The 14,013-nt window shown below is 50.7% G+C and overlaps 1 protein-coding gene across 1 annotated transcript in view; it reads left to right on the top strand.

The window, feature by feature from the left end:
• The window catches only part of LOC132590948 (rho guanine nucleotide exchange factor 17-like), a 99,302-nt gene that overhangs the window by 57,042 nt on the left and 28,247 nt on the right, over window positions 1-14,013 (top strand). Inside the window, 4 exon segments of the mRNA XM_060263860.1 lie at window positions 2,901-3,010; window positions 4,947-5,032; window positions 10,902-11,020; window positions 12,749-12,962. Of these exon segments, the coding sequence (XP_060119843.1) occupies window positions 2,901-3,010; window positions 4,947-5,032; window positions 10,902-11,020; window positions 12,749-12,962 (529 nt within the window).

Raw genomic sequence — 14,013 nt, 5'->3', positions numbered from 1 at the left:
GTTCCTCAGTGGAACAGGCTTCCTCGGGAGGTGGTGGGCTCTCCTTCCTTGGAGGCTTTTCGACAGAGGCTAGAAGACCATCAGACAGCAATGAAGATCCTGTGAATTTAGGGGGAGGTGTTTGTGAGTTTCCTGCATTGTGCAGAGGGTTGGACTAGATGACCCTTGTGGTCCCTTCCGACTCTTATGATTCTTAGTGCACCTTTAAGCTGATAGGCAGTGGTTTAGAATGCAAAATGGTACAAATTTAAGATCCAATGACAGAATGTCTGTCAAACGCTCTATTATATATATTATATTATATAAGACCCCGGCTTATATAATGGAGTGATTAACAGACATTCTCACGTTTTGGCATATTACTGTTTTATTGCTTTCTCACGCTCATGCGACCCAGATCAAAGGTTCGCTCAATTTGTTAATTTTACTCTTCTGTCACTGGATCTTAAATTTGTACCATTTTGCATTCTCAACCACTGCCTAACAGCTCTATGTAGCTCTGCTCATTGTACCCGATCCCTCATCCGATGAAGTGGCTTGGAACACACGAAAGCTTACGTTGGGAATAAAACCTGGTTGGTCTTAAAGGTGCCACTTGACTTCTGCTTTGTTCTACCGCTTCAGACCAACACAGCCGTCCGCTTGGATCTGTTTAAATGCGTTTGGCTTGCTTTTGCATTCTCTGGAGCGATTAGCCAGTTTTATTGCCTTATAATTATGCATTAAGCAAACAAATGGGCACCCCCCCTAGCAAACGCACAGATCTAGCTGGGTTTGCGGCAATATTCTGGGCTGCTTGCAAACAGGCCAAAGGGAGAGGTTCGGTCATGGAATGTTGAGAGACGGTACAGTTACAGTGAAAGAGGGGAAGAAGATAAAGGCTGCTGCCGGTAGGGGAGTTGAGGACAAGGCAAGGAAGGAGTTAAGGTGCGTGGGAAAAGGGCCAAGATTCAGGTTATCACTGCCCCAGACCTAAGAAGAGAAGAGAAGCCATGTTGGATCAGGCCAGTGGCCCCTTCAGTCCAACACTCTGTGTCACATAAGAACGTAAGAGAAGCCATGTTGGATCAGGCCAATGGCCCATCCAGTCCAACACTCTGTGTCACACAGGGGCCAAAAAACCCCAGGTGCCATCAGGAGGTCCAACAGTGGGGCCAGGACTCCAGAAGCCTCCTCCCACTCTTGCCTCCCACAAGCACCAAGAATACAAAGCATCACTACCCCAAAGATAAGAACATAAGGGAAGACATGTTAGATCAGGCCAATGGCCCATCCAGGCTAATACGCTGTGTCACGCAGTGGCCAAAACCCAGATGCCGTCAGGATGTCCACCAATAGAGCCAGGACTCCAGAAGCTTCCACCCACTCTTCCCCCCACCAAGCACCAAGAATACAGAGCATCACTGCCCCAGACATAAGAACATAAGAGAAGAAGCCCTGTTGGATCAGGCCAATGGCCCATCCAGTCCAACACTCTGTGTCGAACAGTGGCCAAAAAAAACCCAGGTGCCACCAGGAGGTCCATCAGTGGGGCCAGGACACTAGACGCCCTCCTACTGTTGTGCCCCCCAAGCACCAAGAAGACAGAGCACCACTGCCCCAGACATAAGAACATAAGAGAAGCCCTGTTGGATCAGGCCAATGCCCCCCCCCCCCAGTCCAACACTCTGTGTCGCACAGTGGCCAAAAAAACCCCAGGTGCCATCAGGAGGTCCATCAGTGGAGCCAGGACACAGGAAGCTCTCCCACTGTGCCCCCCACCAAGCATCAAGAAGACAGTGCACCACTGCCCCAGACATAAGAACATAAGAGAAGCCCTGTTGGATCAGGCCAATGGCTCCCCCCCAGTCCAAAACTCTGTGTCACACAGTGGCCAAAAAAACCCAGGTGCCATCAGCTGGGCCAGAACTCCAGAAGCCTTCCCACTGTAGCCACCCCCCAAAGCACCAAGAGCATCACTGCCCCAGCCAGTGTGTTCCAGCTATACCAGTGATGCTCTGTCTTCTTTATGCTTGTGGGGAGCAAGAGTGGGAGGGCTTCTAGTGTCCTGGCTCCACTGGTAGACCTCCTGGTGGCACCTGGGTTTTAGCCATACAGAGTGTTGGACAAGGTAGGTGAGGAGGAAGAGTGTTGGAGGTAGGTGAGGAGGAAGAGTAAGAACATAAGAGAAGCCATGTTGGATCAGGCCAGTGGCCCATTCAGTTCAACACTCTGTGTCACAAAAGAACATAAGAGAAGCCATGTTGGATCAGGCCAGTGGCCCATCCAGTCCAACACTCTGTGTCACATAAGAACATAAGAGAAGCCATGTTGGATCAGGCCAGCGACCCATCCAGTCCAACACTCTGTGTCATACAGTGGCCAATATATGTGTGTGTGCATACACACAGACAGACAGACAGATAGATAGATAGATAGATAGATAGATAGATAGATAGATAGATAGATAGATAGATAGATAGATAGATAGATAGATAGATAGATAGATAGATAGACAGACAGACAGACAGACAGACAGACAGACAGACAGACAGACATACATACATACATACTGTGGCTAATAGCCACTGATGGACCTCTGCTCCATATTTTTTATCCAGAGTGTTGGACAAGGTAGGTGAGGAGGAAGAGGCTGTGCTCCTGTGAGCTGCTGCTGAATCCGAGGCCTCCGTGTAGCTCTCAGACATCTGATCTTCATGCCTTATATCTCAAACCTCTGGTGTTTGTTCAGTGTGGCTCTTTAGTTAAGCAAGTTTGCTCCCCACCCCCGGCTCTAGGCTGATCCGGCATTGAGCACAGAGGGTTGAACTAGATGGCCTCGAAAGACCTTTCCAGCTCTGGGATTCTCTGATAGAAACGGGCTCCTGAGTTTGTACCCTTCCCTGATGCCTCTTTTGCAGAAAGCCGTCGGTGGCAAGAAGGAGCGTTCCCTGTTCCTCTTCACGGACCTGCTGGTTTGCACCACGCTCAAGCGGAAGTCTGGGTCTCTGCGGCGAAGTTCCATGAGCCTGTGAGTGAGCCGTCTTCAATACATTATTTAAGGGTGGTGAGGAGGGATTTTTTTTCAGGCAAAACGAAAATATCCCTTGAAGCAGCCCTTCGGGTGTGTAAGTCCCAACAGGTCGCACAAAGACTGCAGGTAGACGTGGGAGAGGAAAAGGGAAATGAAGTGTTCAGAAATATGCCAGCAATGCCACCCAGTGGTCACATTTAGTGTTGCAAGGCGTCTCTGAAGAAATGAACAGAAAGAACGTAAGAACATAAGAGAAGCCATGTTGGATCAGGCCAGTGGCCCATCCAGTCCAACACTCTGTCACACAGTGGCCAAAACAATTATATATATATGCTTGTAATCACCACCACCTCCTGTGGCAGTGAATTCCACATGTTAATCACCCTTTGGGTGAAGAAGGACTTCCTTTTATCCGTTTTAACCTGACTGCTCAGCAATTTCATCGAATGCCCGCGAGTTCTTGTATTGTGAGAAAGGGAGAAAAGTACTTCTTTCTCTACTTTCTCCATCCCATGCATTATCTTGTAAACCTCTATCATGTCACCCCGCAGTCGACGTTTCTCCAAGCTAAAGAGCCCCAAGCATTTTAACCTTTCTTCATAGGAAAAGTGTTTCAACCCTTTAATCATTCTAGTTGCCCTTTTGCTGGACTTTTTTCCAATGCTATAATATCCTTTTTGAGGTGCGGTATTGCACCAGAATTGTACACAGTATTCCAAATGAGACCGCACCATCGATTTGTACAGGGGCATTATGATACAGGGGCAGTTGACATTTTTTCCAAGCTAAAGAGCCCCAAGTGTTTTAACCTTTCCCCATCGGGAAAGTGTTTCAACCCTCGAATCATTCTAGTTGCCCTTTCCTGTACCCAAAGATGCCTCTGTTCTCAATGTGCTGATGAAGTGTGCGTGCACACAATATCTAGAATCAGGGCCTTTTTTTTGTAGCAGGAAAAAAACTCCTTTACATATTAGGCCACACCTCCCTGATGTAGCCAGTCCTCCTGGAGCTTGCAGTAGGCCCTGTATGAAGAGCCCTGTAAGCTCCAGGAGGATTGGCTACATCAGGGAGGTGTAGCCCAGGGGTGGAATTCTAGCAGAAGCGCCTTTGCATATTAGGCCACACACCCCCATGATGCAGCCAATCCTCCTGGAGCTTACAGTAGGCCCTGTTCTAAGAGCCCTGTAAGCTCCAGGAGGATTGGCTACATCAGGGAGGTGTGGCCCAGGGGTGGAATTCTAGCAGAAGCGCCTTTGCATATTAGGCCACACCCCCATGATGCAGCCAATCCTCCTGGAGCTTACAGTAGGCCCTGTTCTAAGAGCCCTGTAAGCTCCAGGAGGATTGGCTACATCAGGGAGGTGTGGCCCAGGGGTGGAATTCTAGCAGAAGCGCCTTTGCATATTAGGCCACACCCCCATGATGCAGCCAATCCTCCTGGAGCTTTCAGTAGGCCCTGTACGAAGAGCCCTGTAAGCTCCAAGAGGATTGGCTACATCAGGGAGGTGTGGCCCAGGGGTGGAATTCTAGCAGAAGCGCCTTTGCATATTAGGCCACACCCCCATGATGCTGCCAATCATCCTGGAGCTTACAGTAGGCCCTGTACGAAGAGCCCTGTAAGCTCCAAGAGGATTGGCTACATCAGGGAGGTGTGGCCCAGGGGTGGAATTCTAGCAGAAGTGCCTTTGCATATTAGGCCACGCCCCCTGATGCAGCCAATCATCCTGGAGGTTACAGTAGGCCCGGTACTAAGAGCCCTGCAAGCATTTGGAGGATCAGCTACATCGGAGGGTGTGGCCTTATATGCAAAGGAGTTCCTGCTACAGAAAAAGCCCAGAATAAACCTCGGTCTTGAAAGGTGCCCCCGGACTCAAACTTGGTTCTGTTGCTTCGGACCAACAGAGCTGACCCACCCGAATCTGTTTCTTTCCAGTTACACGGCAGCCAGTGTGATCGACACCACCAGCAAGTACAAATTGATCTGGAAAGTGCCCCTGGAGGATGTGGACATTGCGAAAGGTTTGTGAAGCCGCTGGGCCGCGTAACTCAGAGCGGTGAGCGACGTCCCCTCTAAGCTGTGGAGCCTTGTGAGCAAAATTTCTACTTTGTGAGCTCCCGGCGTTGAAGTTGTGAGCTGCTGCAGCAATTAGTGTGCTCTGAGGGCCATTTCTCCTGAGCTAAGACAAAAATGCGTGAGCCGGAGGCGAAAAATCCGTGAGCTAAGCTAACTCAGCTTAGAGGGAAACGGTGGAAGTGAGTCGGGAGCGACGTTTTCTCGAAGCTGCAAAGTCTTGTGAGCAAAAATTCGACTTTTGCGATCAGGTGGCATGAAAGTTGTGAGCTATTGCATAAATTAGTGTGCTCTGGGGGCCGTTTCTCCTGAGCTAAGGCGACAGTGTGTGAGCTGGAGGCTAAAAACCTGTGGTCTAGCTCACGCTAACTCAGCATAGAGGGAACACTGGTTGGGAGTCAGATGTTTAGGAGCACCTCTGATTCACCCAAAGTGGTCTAAATCGGGTATGGCACCAGGCAGAATATACCTTAACGAACCTCAACGTTGGTGGTGGGAGATGCCATCAAGTTGCAGCTGACTTCTGGGGACCCCCGTAGGGCAGGGGTGGCCAGCGGTAGCTCTCCAGATGTTTTCTGCCTACAACTCCCATCAGCCCCAGCCAGCACGGCCAATGGCTGGGACTGATGGAAGTTGTAGGCAAAAAAACATCTGGAGAGCTACCGTGGGCCACCCCTGCCGTAGGGTTTTTGAGGCAAGAGGACCTGCCTACCTTAGGGACCATCTCTCCCCACATGTTCTCCAGAGGCTACTTCGATCTGGATCTCAAAATCTATTCGTAATCCCCGGGCCGAAGGAGGCCAGATTGAAGATCACCAGAGACAGGGCCTTCTCGATTGCAGCCCCCTACTGGTGGAATCTACTACCGGAGGAAGTGAGGGCCTTGCGAAACCTTGTCAAGTAGTTTCGCGAGGCCTGTAAGACCGCTCCCTTCTGGTTGGCTTTCCATTTGACGCTGAGCCTGTATCTTAGGGAAACTGAAAACATATAATAGCAAAGAGATAAGCACCAAATTACTCTGAGGGTTTTAACTGTTGAGTGCGTAATTTATAATGTGTATCGTTTTTTAAACTGTTAGTTGTGATTTTATGCTGTGAGCCGCCCTGAGCCTGCTTCGGCGGGGAGAGGCGGGATATAAATCAAATCAATCAGTCGGTAAAAGACAAGCCAAAGTAGTTTTCCGTTGCCTGCCTCTGCGTAGCAACCTTGGACTTCCTTGGTGGTCTCCCGTCCCAAGTGCTAACCAGGGTCACCCCTACTTAGCTCCATGGTCTGAGAAGATCAGGCTAGTCTGGACCACCCAGGTCAAGGCTAATAACATACAGAGGTGGTTTGCCGTTGCCTGCCTCTGCGTAGCAACCTTGGGCTTCCTTGGTGGTCTCCCGTCCAAGTGCTAACCAGGGCCACCCCTACTTAGCTCCATGATCTAATAAGATCAGGCTAGTCTGGACCATCGAGGTCAAGGCTAATAACATACAGAGGTGGTTTGCCGTTGCCTGCCTCTGTGTAGCAGCCTTGGACTTCCTTGGTGGTCTCCCGTCCCAAGTGCTAACCAGGGTCACCCCTACTTAGCTCCATGATCTGATAAGATCAGGCTAGTCTGGACCATCGAGGTCAAGGCTAATAACATACAGAGGTGGTTTGCCGTTGCCTGCCTCTGCGTAGCAACCTTGGACTTCCTTGGTGGTCTCCCGTCCCAAGTGCTAACCAGGGTCACCCCTACTTAGCTCCATGATCTGATAAGATCAGGCTAGTCTGGACCATCCAGGTCAAGGCTAATAACATACAGAGGTGGTTTGCCGTTGCCTGCCTCTGCGTAGCAACCTTGGGCTTCCTTGGTGGTCTCCCGTCCCAAGTGCTAACCAAGGTCACCCCTACTTAGCTCCATGATCTGATAAGATCAGGCTAGCTTGGACCATCGAGGTCAAGGCTAATAACATACAGAGGTGGTTTGCCGTTGCCTGCCTCTGCGTAGCAACCTTGGGCTTCCTTGGTGGTCTCCCGTCCCAAGTGCTAACCAAGGTCACCCCTACTTAGCTCCATGATCTGATAAGATCAGGCTAGCTTGGACCATCGAGGTCAAGGCTAATAACATACAGAGGTGGTTTGCCGTTGCCCGCCTCTGCGTAGCAAGCTTGGACTTCCTTGGTGGTCTCCCGTCCCAAGTGCTAACCAGGGTCACCCCTACTTAGCTCCATGATCTGATAAGATCAGGCTAGTCTGGACCATCGAGGTCAAGGCTATTAACATACAGAGGTGGTTTGCCGTTGCCTGCCTCTGCGTAGCAACCTTGGACTTCCTTGGTGGACTCCCGTCCAAGTGCTAACCAGGGCCACCCCTACTTAGCTCCATGATCTAATAAGATCAGGCTAGTCTGGACCATCCAGGTCAAGGCTAATAACATACAGAGGTGGTTTGCCGTTGCCTGCCTCTGCGTAGCAACCTTGGGCTTCCTTGGTGGTCTCCCGTCCCAAGTGCTAACCAAGGTCACCCCTACTTAGCTCCATGATCTGATAAGATCAGGCTAGCCTGGACCATCGAGGTCAAGGCTAATAACATACAGAGGTGGTTTGCCGTTGCCCGCCTCTGCGTAGCAAGCTTGGACTTCCTTGGTGGTCTCCCGTCCCAAGTGCTAACCAGGGTCACCCCTACTTAGCTCCATGATCTGATAAGATCAGGCTAGTCTGGACCATCGAGGTCAAGGCTATTAACATACAGAGGTGGTTTGCCGTTGCCTGCCTCTGCGTAGCAACCTTGGACTTCCTTGGTGGTCTCCCGTCCAAGTGCTAACCAGGGCCACCCCTACTTAGCTCCATGATCTAATAAGATCAGGCTAGTCTGGACCATCCAGGTCAAGGCTAATAACATACAGAGGTGGTTTGCCGTTGCCTGCCTCTGCGTAGCAACCTTGGGCTTCCTTGGTGGTCTCCCGTCCCAAGTGCTAACCAAGGTCACCCCTACTTAGCTCCATGATCTGATAAGATCAGGCTAGCTTGGACCATCGAGGTCAAGGCTAATAACATACAGAGGTGGTTTGCCGTTGCCCGCCTCTGCGTAGCAACCTTGGACTTCCTTGGTGGTCTCCCGTCCCAAGTGCTAACCAGGGTCACTCCTACTTAGCTCCATGATCTGATAAGATCAGGCTAGTCTGGACCATCGAGGTCAAGGCTATTAACATACAGAGGTGGTTTGCCGTTGCCTGCCTCTGCGTAGCAACCTTGGACTTCCTTGGTGGTCTCCCGTCCAAGTGCTAACCAGGGTCACCCCTACTTAGCTCCATGATCTGATAAGATCAGGCTAGTCTGGACCATCCAGGTCAAGGCTAATAACATACAGAGGTGGTTTGCCGTTGCCTGCCACTGCGTAGCAACCTTGGGCTTCCTTGGTGGTCTCCCGTCCCAAGTGCTAACCAAGGTCACCCCTACTTAGCTCCATGATCTGATAAGATCAGGCTAGCTTGGACCATCGAGGTCAAGGCTAATAACATACAGAGGTGGTTTGCCGTTGCCCGCCTCTGCGTAGCAAGCTTGGACTTCCTTGGTGGTCTCCCGTCCCAAGTGCTAACCAGGGCCACCCCTACTTAGCTCCATGATCTGATAAGATCAGGCTAGTCTGGACCATCGAGGTCAAGGCTATTAACATACAGAGGTGGTTTGCCGTTGCCTGCCTCTGCGTAGCAACCTTGGACTTCCTTGGTGGTCTCCCGTCCAAGTGCTAACCAGGGCCACCCCTACTTAGCTCCATGATCTAATAAGATCAGGCTAGTCTGGACCATCCAGGTCAAGGCTAATAACATACAGAGGTGGTTTGCCGTTGCCTGCCTCTGCGTAGCAACCTTGGGCTTCCTTGGTGGTCTCCCGTCCCAAGTGCTAACCAAGGTCACCCCTACTTAGCTCCATGATCTGATAAGATCAGGCTAGTCTGGACCATCGAGGTCAAGGCTATTAACATACAGAGGTGGTTTGCCGTTGCCTGCCTCTGCGTAGCAACCTTGGACTTCCTTGGTGGTCTCCCGTCCCAAGTGCTAACCAGGGTCACCCCTACTTAGCTCCATGATCTGATAAGATCAAGCTAGTCTGGACCATCGAGGTCAAGGCTAATAACATACAGAGGTGGGTTTGCCGTTGCCCGCCTCTGCGTAGCAACTGTGGTCTTTCTGAGTAGTCTCCCATCCAAGTCCTAACCACAGCTGACCCTGCTTAGCTTCCAAGATCATGCAATCCTGGGCCATCCAGGTCAAGTCAGGAGATGCTCGGAGGTGGTTTCCCATTGCCTGCCTCTGCATAGCAACCGTGAACCTCCTAGAAGAAGAAGAAGAATTGCAGATTTATACCCCACCCTTCTCTCTGAATCAGAGTCTCAGAGCGGCTTACAATCTCCTGTATCTTCTCCCCCTGCAACAGACACCCTGTGATGTTGGTGGGGCTGAGACGGCTCTCACAGCAGCTGCTCTTTCAAGGACAACCTCTGCCAGAGCTATGGCTGATCCAAGGCCATTCCAGCAGCTGCAAGTGGAGGAGAGGGGAATCAAACCCGGTTCTCCCAGATAAGAGAGCTGTGGCTGACCCAAGGCCATTCCAGCAGCTGCAAGTGGAGGAGTGGGGGAATCAAACCCGGTTCTCCCAGATAAGAGAGCTCTGGCTGACCCAAGGACATTCCAGCACGTGCAAGTGGAGAAGTGGGGAATCAAACCCGGTTCTCCCAGATAAGAGAGCTATGGCTGACCCAAGGCCATTCCAGCAGCTGCAAGTGGAGGAGTGGGGAATCAAACCCGGTTCTCCCAGATAAGAGAGCTATGGCTGACCCAAGGCCATTCCAGCAGCTGCAAGTGGAGGAGTGGGGAATCAAACCCGGTTCTCCCAGATAAGAGAGCTCTGGCTGACCCAAGGCCATTCCAGCAGCTGCAAGTGGAGGAGTGGGGAATCAAACCCGGTTCTCCCAGATAAGAGAGCTATGGCTGACCCAAGGCCATTCCAGCAGCTGCAAGTGGAGGAGAGGGGAATCAAACCCGGTTCTCCCAGATAAGAGAGCTGTGGCTGACCCAAGGCCATTCCAGCAGCTGCAAGTGGAGGAGTGGGGAATCAAACCCGGTTCTCCCAGATAAGAGAGCTATGGCTGACCCAAGGCCATTCCAGCAGCTGCAAGTGGAGGAGAGGGGAATCAAACCCGGTTCTCCCAGATAAGAGAGCTCTGGCTGACCCAAGGCCATTCCAGCAGCTGCAAGTGGAGGAGTGGGGAATCAAACCCGGTTCTCCCAGATAAGAGAGCTATGGCTGACCCAAGGCCATTCCAGCAGCTGCAAGTGGAGGAGAGGGGAATCAAACCCGGTTCTCCCAGATAAGAGAGCTCTGGCTGACCCAAGGCCATTCCAGCAGCTGCAAGTGGAGGAGAGGGGAATCAAACCCGGTTCTCCCAGATAAGAGTCCCCACACTTCACCACTACACCAAACTGAGTGTCTTGGTGGTCCCCAGGGGTGGGATTCTAGCAGGAGCTCCTTTGCATATTAGGCCACACACTCCTGATATCGCCAATCCTCCAAGAGCTGACAAAAATTTTAAACGTTTGGAGGATTGGCGACATCAGGGGTGTGCGGCCTAATATGCAAAGGAGCTCCTGCTAGAATCCCACCCCTGGTGGTCTCCCATCCGAGTCCTTACCAGGGCTGAGCCTATTTCGCTTCTGAGATCTGGCAAGATCGGTCTAGCCTGGGACTTCCGAGGCAGGGCGTTGCAAACGCCAATCAAAATCCGTATATTCCTGCCCACCGCCTCGTCTTACGTGCTGCCGCGTGACGCGCAATTCCGCTCTGGTTTCAGGGGCCTCTCAGTCCACCAACCGCGAGAGCATCCAGAAGGCCATCTGCCGCCTGGACGAAGACCTCAGCACCCTCGGCCAAGTCAGCAAGCTCTCCGAGACCCTCAGCTTTCCCCATCAGGTGAGAACGGACCCCCCGCGGGTGGCGCAGAAGAGTTAGGGGCAAAGTGGTTTGAGTCCCAGGGACTAGAGATCTACAGCTTTGCCAGGCCCATAGCCACGGGGGGGAGGGGGGCCTCCCCATCAAAAACCCCCTTTGACCTGTATGGCCCCTCCTGGCAGTCCTGCTCTCGTGGCCCCCCCTCCGTGGCATCTCTCCCCTCCCTCCCACCCACCTGGTGAAGCGCCAGCTCCAGGGGCTCTTTCAAGACCCGCCTCCCGTCGATCAGCTGATCAGCGGGAAAAGCTGCGCTGAGGCCAGTGCTCCTATACTGGCCTTTGGGCACTCTCCAGATCAGCAAGCTACTTTTATTGAATTCATTACAGCAAACGACATTCGACCACACAGACCAGAATTTCTTGATCTTCTTTATTTATAAGTTATTACTATACAGTATATATATACATATCTTTTTAATTATTATTTTCTCTCTCTCTTATATTTCTTTTCTTACCTTCATTTGACCTTACTGCGCTAGTCGTGTGGATCATACCTAATAGTAATTACCTTATAATAATTACCTAATAATAATTTTTGGTTTAACCTGCATAGTATGTATAAAATATAGTTAGGCAGTTAGGAATTCATATCTGTGAATTATTAATATTTTTTTACACAACATTATAATTTATTTTGGATTGATCGTATCTTGTTAAAAGGTCTATCTATCTGTCTATCTATCTGTCTGTCTGTCTGTCTATCTATCCATCCAACCATCCATCCATCCATCCATCCATCCATCCATGGGCTGTTTCAAGACTCCGCAGTGCCGATCAGCTGATCTATCTCTCTATCTATCTATCTATCTATCTATCTCTCTATCTATCTATCTATCTATCTATCTATCTATCTATCTATCTATCTATCATCTAATTTTATATTAATTTTGACCTCTCTTAGAATCATAGAGTTGGAAGGGACCTCTAGGGCAGGGGTGGCCCACGGTAGCTCTCCAGATTTTTTTTTTGCCTACAACACCCATCAGCCCCAGCCATTGGCCATGCTGCCTAGGGCTGATGGGAGTTGTAGGCAAAAAAACATCTGGAGAGCTACCGCTGGCCACCCCTGCTGTAGGGTCATCTAGTCCAACTCCCTGCACGATGCAGGAAACTCACAAATACTTGAATAAGCAACGGTTCGTCTTGAATAAACAACAGCTGGCACGCCTAGTTACACTTCTGTAACTTAATATCCTTCCTCGGTATTTTATTATAGGTATTTGAGTATTTGTGCTAGTTTATACCTTGTCTTTTATAAGATTAACTAATTGTATATACATATTAATATTTACTTGTTTGTTTCAAAAATTAATTAAAAAAATATTAATGTCAGATTGGCCAGCCCCTGAAAAAATGCCCTCCGCTCTCTCCCTCCTGGGGAGAAAACAGTGGAGATGGCGGGGGCTTTTTCAGCAGCTTGCTGGTCTGGAGAGAGCCTGAAGGTCGGCATAGGAGCTCCGGCCTCGGTGTGGCTTCTCCCGCTGATCAGCTGGGGGGGGGGGGCATGAAGGAGCCCCAGGAGCCAGCGATTCACCGGGTGGGTGAGAGGGAGGGAGGAGAGGGGGCTGCCAGAGCAGTGGGGCGATCAGAACAGTGTCGCCTTTCCGGCTACGGGCCCGAGCTTTCCCCTCCCGTGTGGGACCCCCCCTCCCCGCTAACCCCAGAACCGGTGTGTCCCTTGTCTCCGCAGACCCTGGACGATGTCATCAAGGACCTGATGGCCTCCATCCACCGGGAGCTGGCCGAGAAGCAGTCGCTCTCCTTCACCATGTCCTTCCCGCCCAACAAAATGGAGCTCACCGTCTCCAAGGCCGACGGCAACGAGTCCTGCGTCTTCGAGTTCCCCAACCCTGATGCCCGCCAGAGCTTCGAGCAAGCCTTCGAGGACACCAAGAAGAAGCTGGGTGGGTAGCTTGGAGAACAGGACGCAGCCCTTGCCCGCGAGGATTCAGGAAGCCCCGAGAAAAGGTGATGCCTGCAAAGGCCGCGGGCTGTGGGCCGGAGGTCAGAGGTCTTCAGCCTTTTTGAGCCTCACCTGGCCCTGCCTGCTTTCTGAAAAGACTTGGAGAGCACTGGGGGAAGGGTCATCGGGCACCATGCACGCGCCTTGGGGACACCGGCTTTATTTATTTAGTTAATTGTTAATTTAATTTATTTTTTTAGATTTACACCCTGCCCTATCCCGCAGGCGGGCTCAGGGCGGCTCACAATAAAACAACAGAGTTAAAACAATATCATAAAAACAGACATTACAGAACTGGAGCAGCGCAGTATTTATCTGTCTGTCTGTCTGTCATCTATCTATCATCTATCTTAAATCAAAAGAGTTTCCGGCTCAACATGAGGAAGAACTTCCTGACTGTTAGAGCAGTTCCTCAGTGGAACAGGCTTCCTCGGGAGGTGGTGGGCTCTCCTTCCTTGGAGGTTTTTAAACAGAGGCTAGATGGCCATCTGACAGCGATGAAGATCCTGTGAATTCAGGGGGAGGCATTTGTGAGTTTCCTGCATTGTGTAGGGGGTTGGACTAGACGACTCTAGAGGTACCTTCCAACTCTGTGATTCTGTCTGTCTGTCTATCTATCATCTATCTATCTATCTATCTATCTATCTATCTATCTATCTATCTATCTATCTATCTATCTATCTATCTATCTATCTATCTATCTATCTATCTATCTATCTATCTATCTATAAGAACATAAGAGAAGCCATGTTGCATCAGGCCAACGGCCCATCAAGTCCAACCCTCTGTGTCACACAGTGGCAAAAAATGTTATATACACACATACACTGTGGCTAATAGCCACTGATGGACCTGTGCTCCATATTTTTATCTAAACCCCTCTTGAAGGTGGCCATGCTTGTGGCCGCCACCACCTCCTGTGGCAGTGAATTCCACATGTTAATCACCCTTTGGGTGAAGAAGTACTTCCTTTTATCCGTTTTAACCTGTCT

This window comes from Heteronotia binoei, unplaced genomic scaffold, assembly GCF_032191835.1.
Source record: "Heteronotia binoei isolate CCM8104 ecotype False Entrance Well unplaced genomic scaffold, APGP_CSIRO_Hbin_v1 ptg001203l, whole genome shotgun sequence".
NCBI classification, from domain to species: domain Eukaryota; kingdom Metazoa; phylum Chordata; class Lepidosauria; order Squamata; family Gekkonidae; genus Heteronotia; species Heteronotia binoei.
Note: the sequence above shows the minus strand (reverse complement) of the source record. Positions and strands in the feature narration are given on the sequence as shown.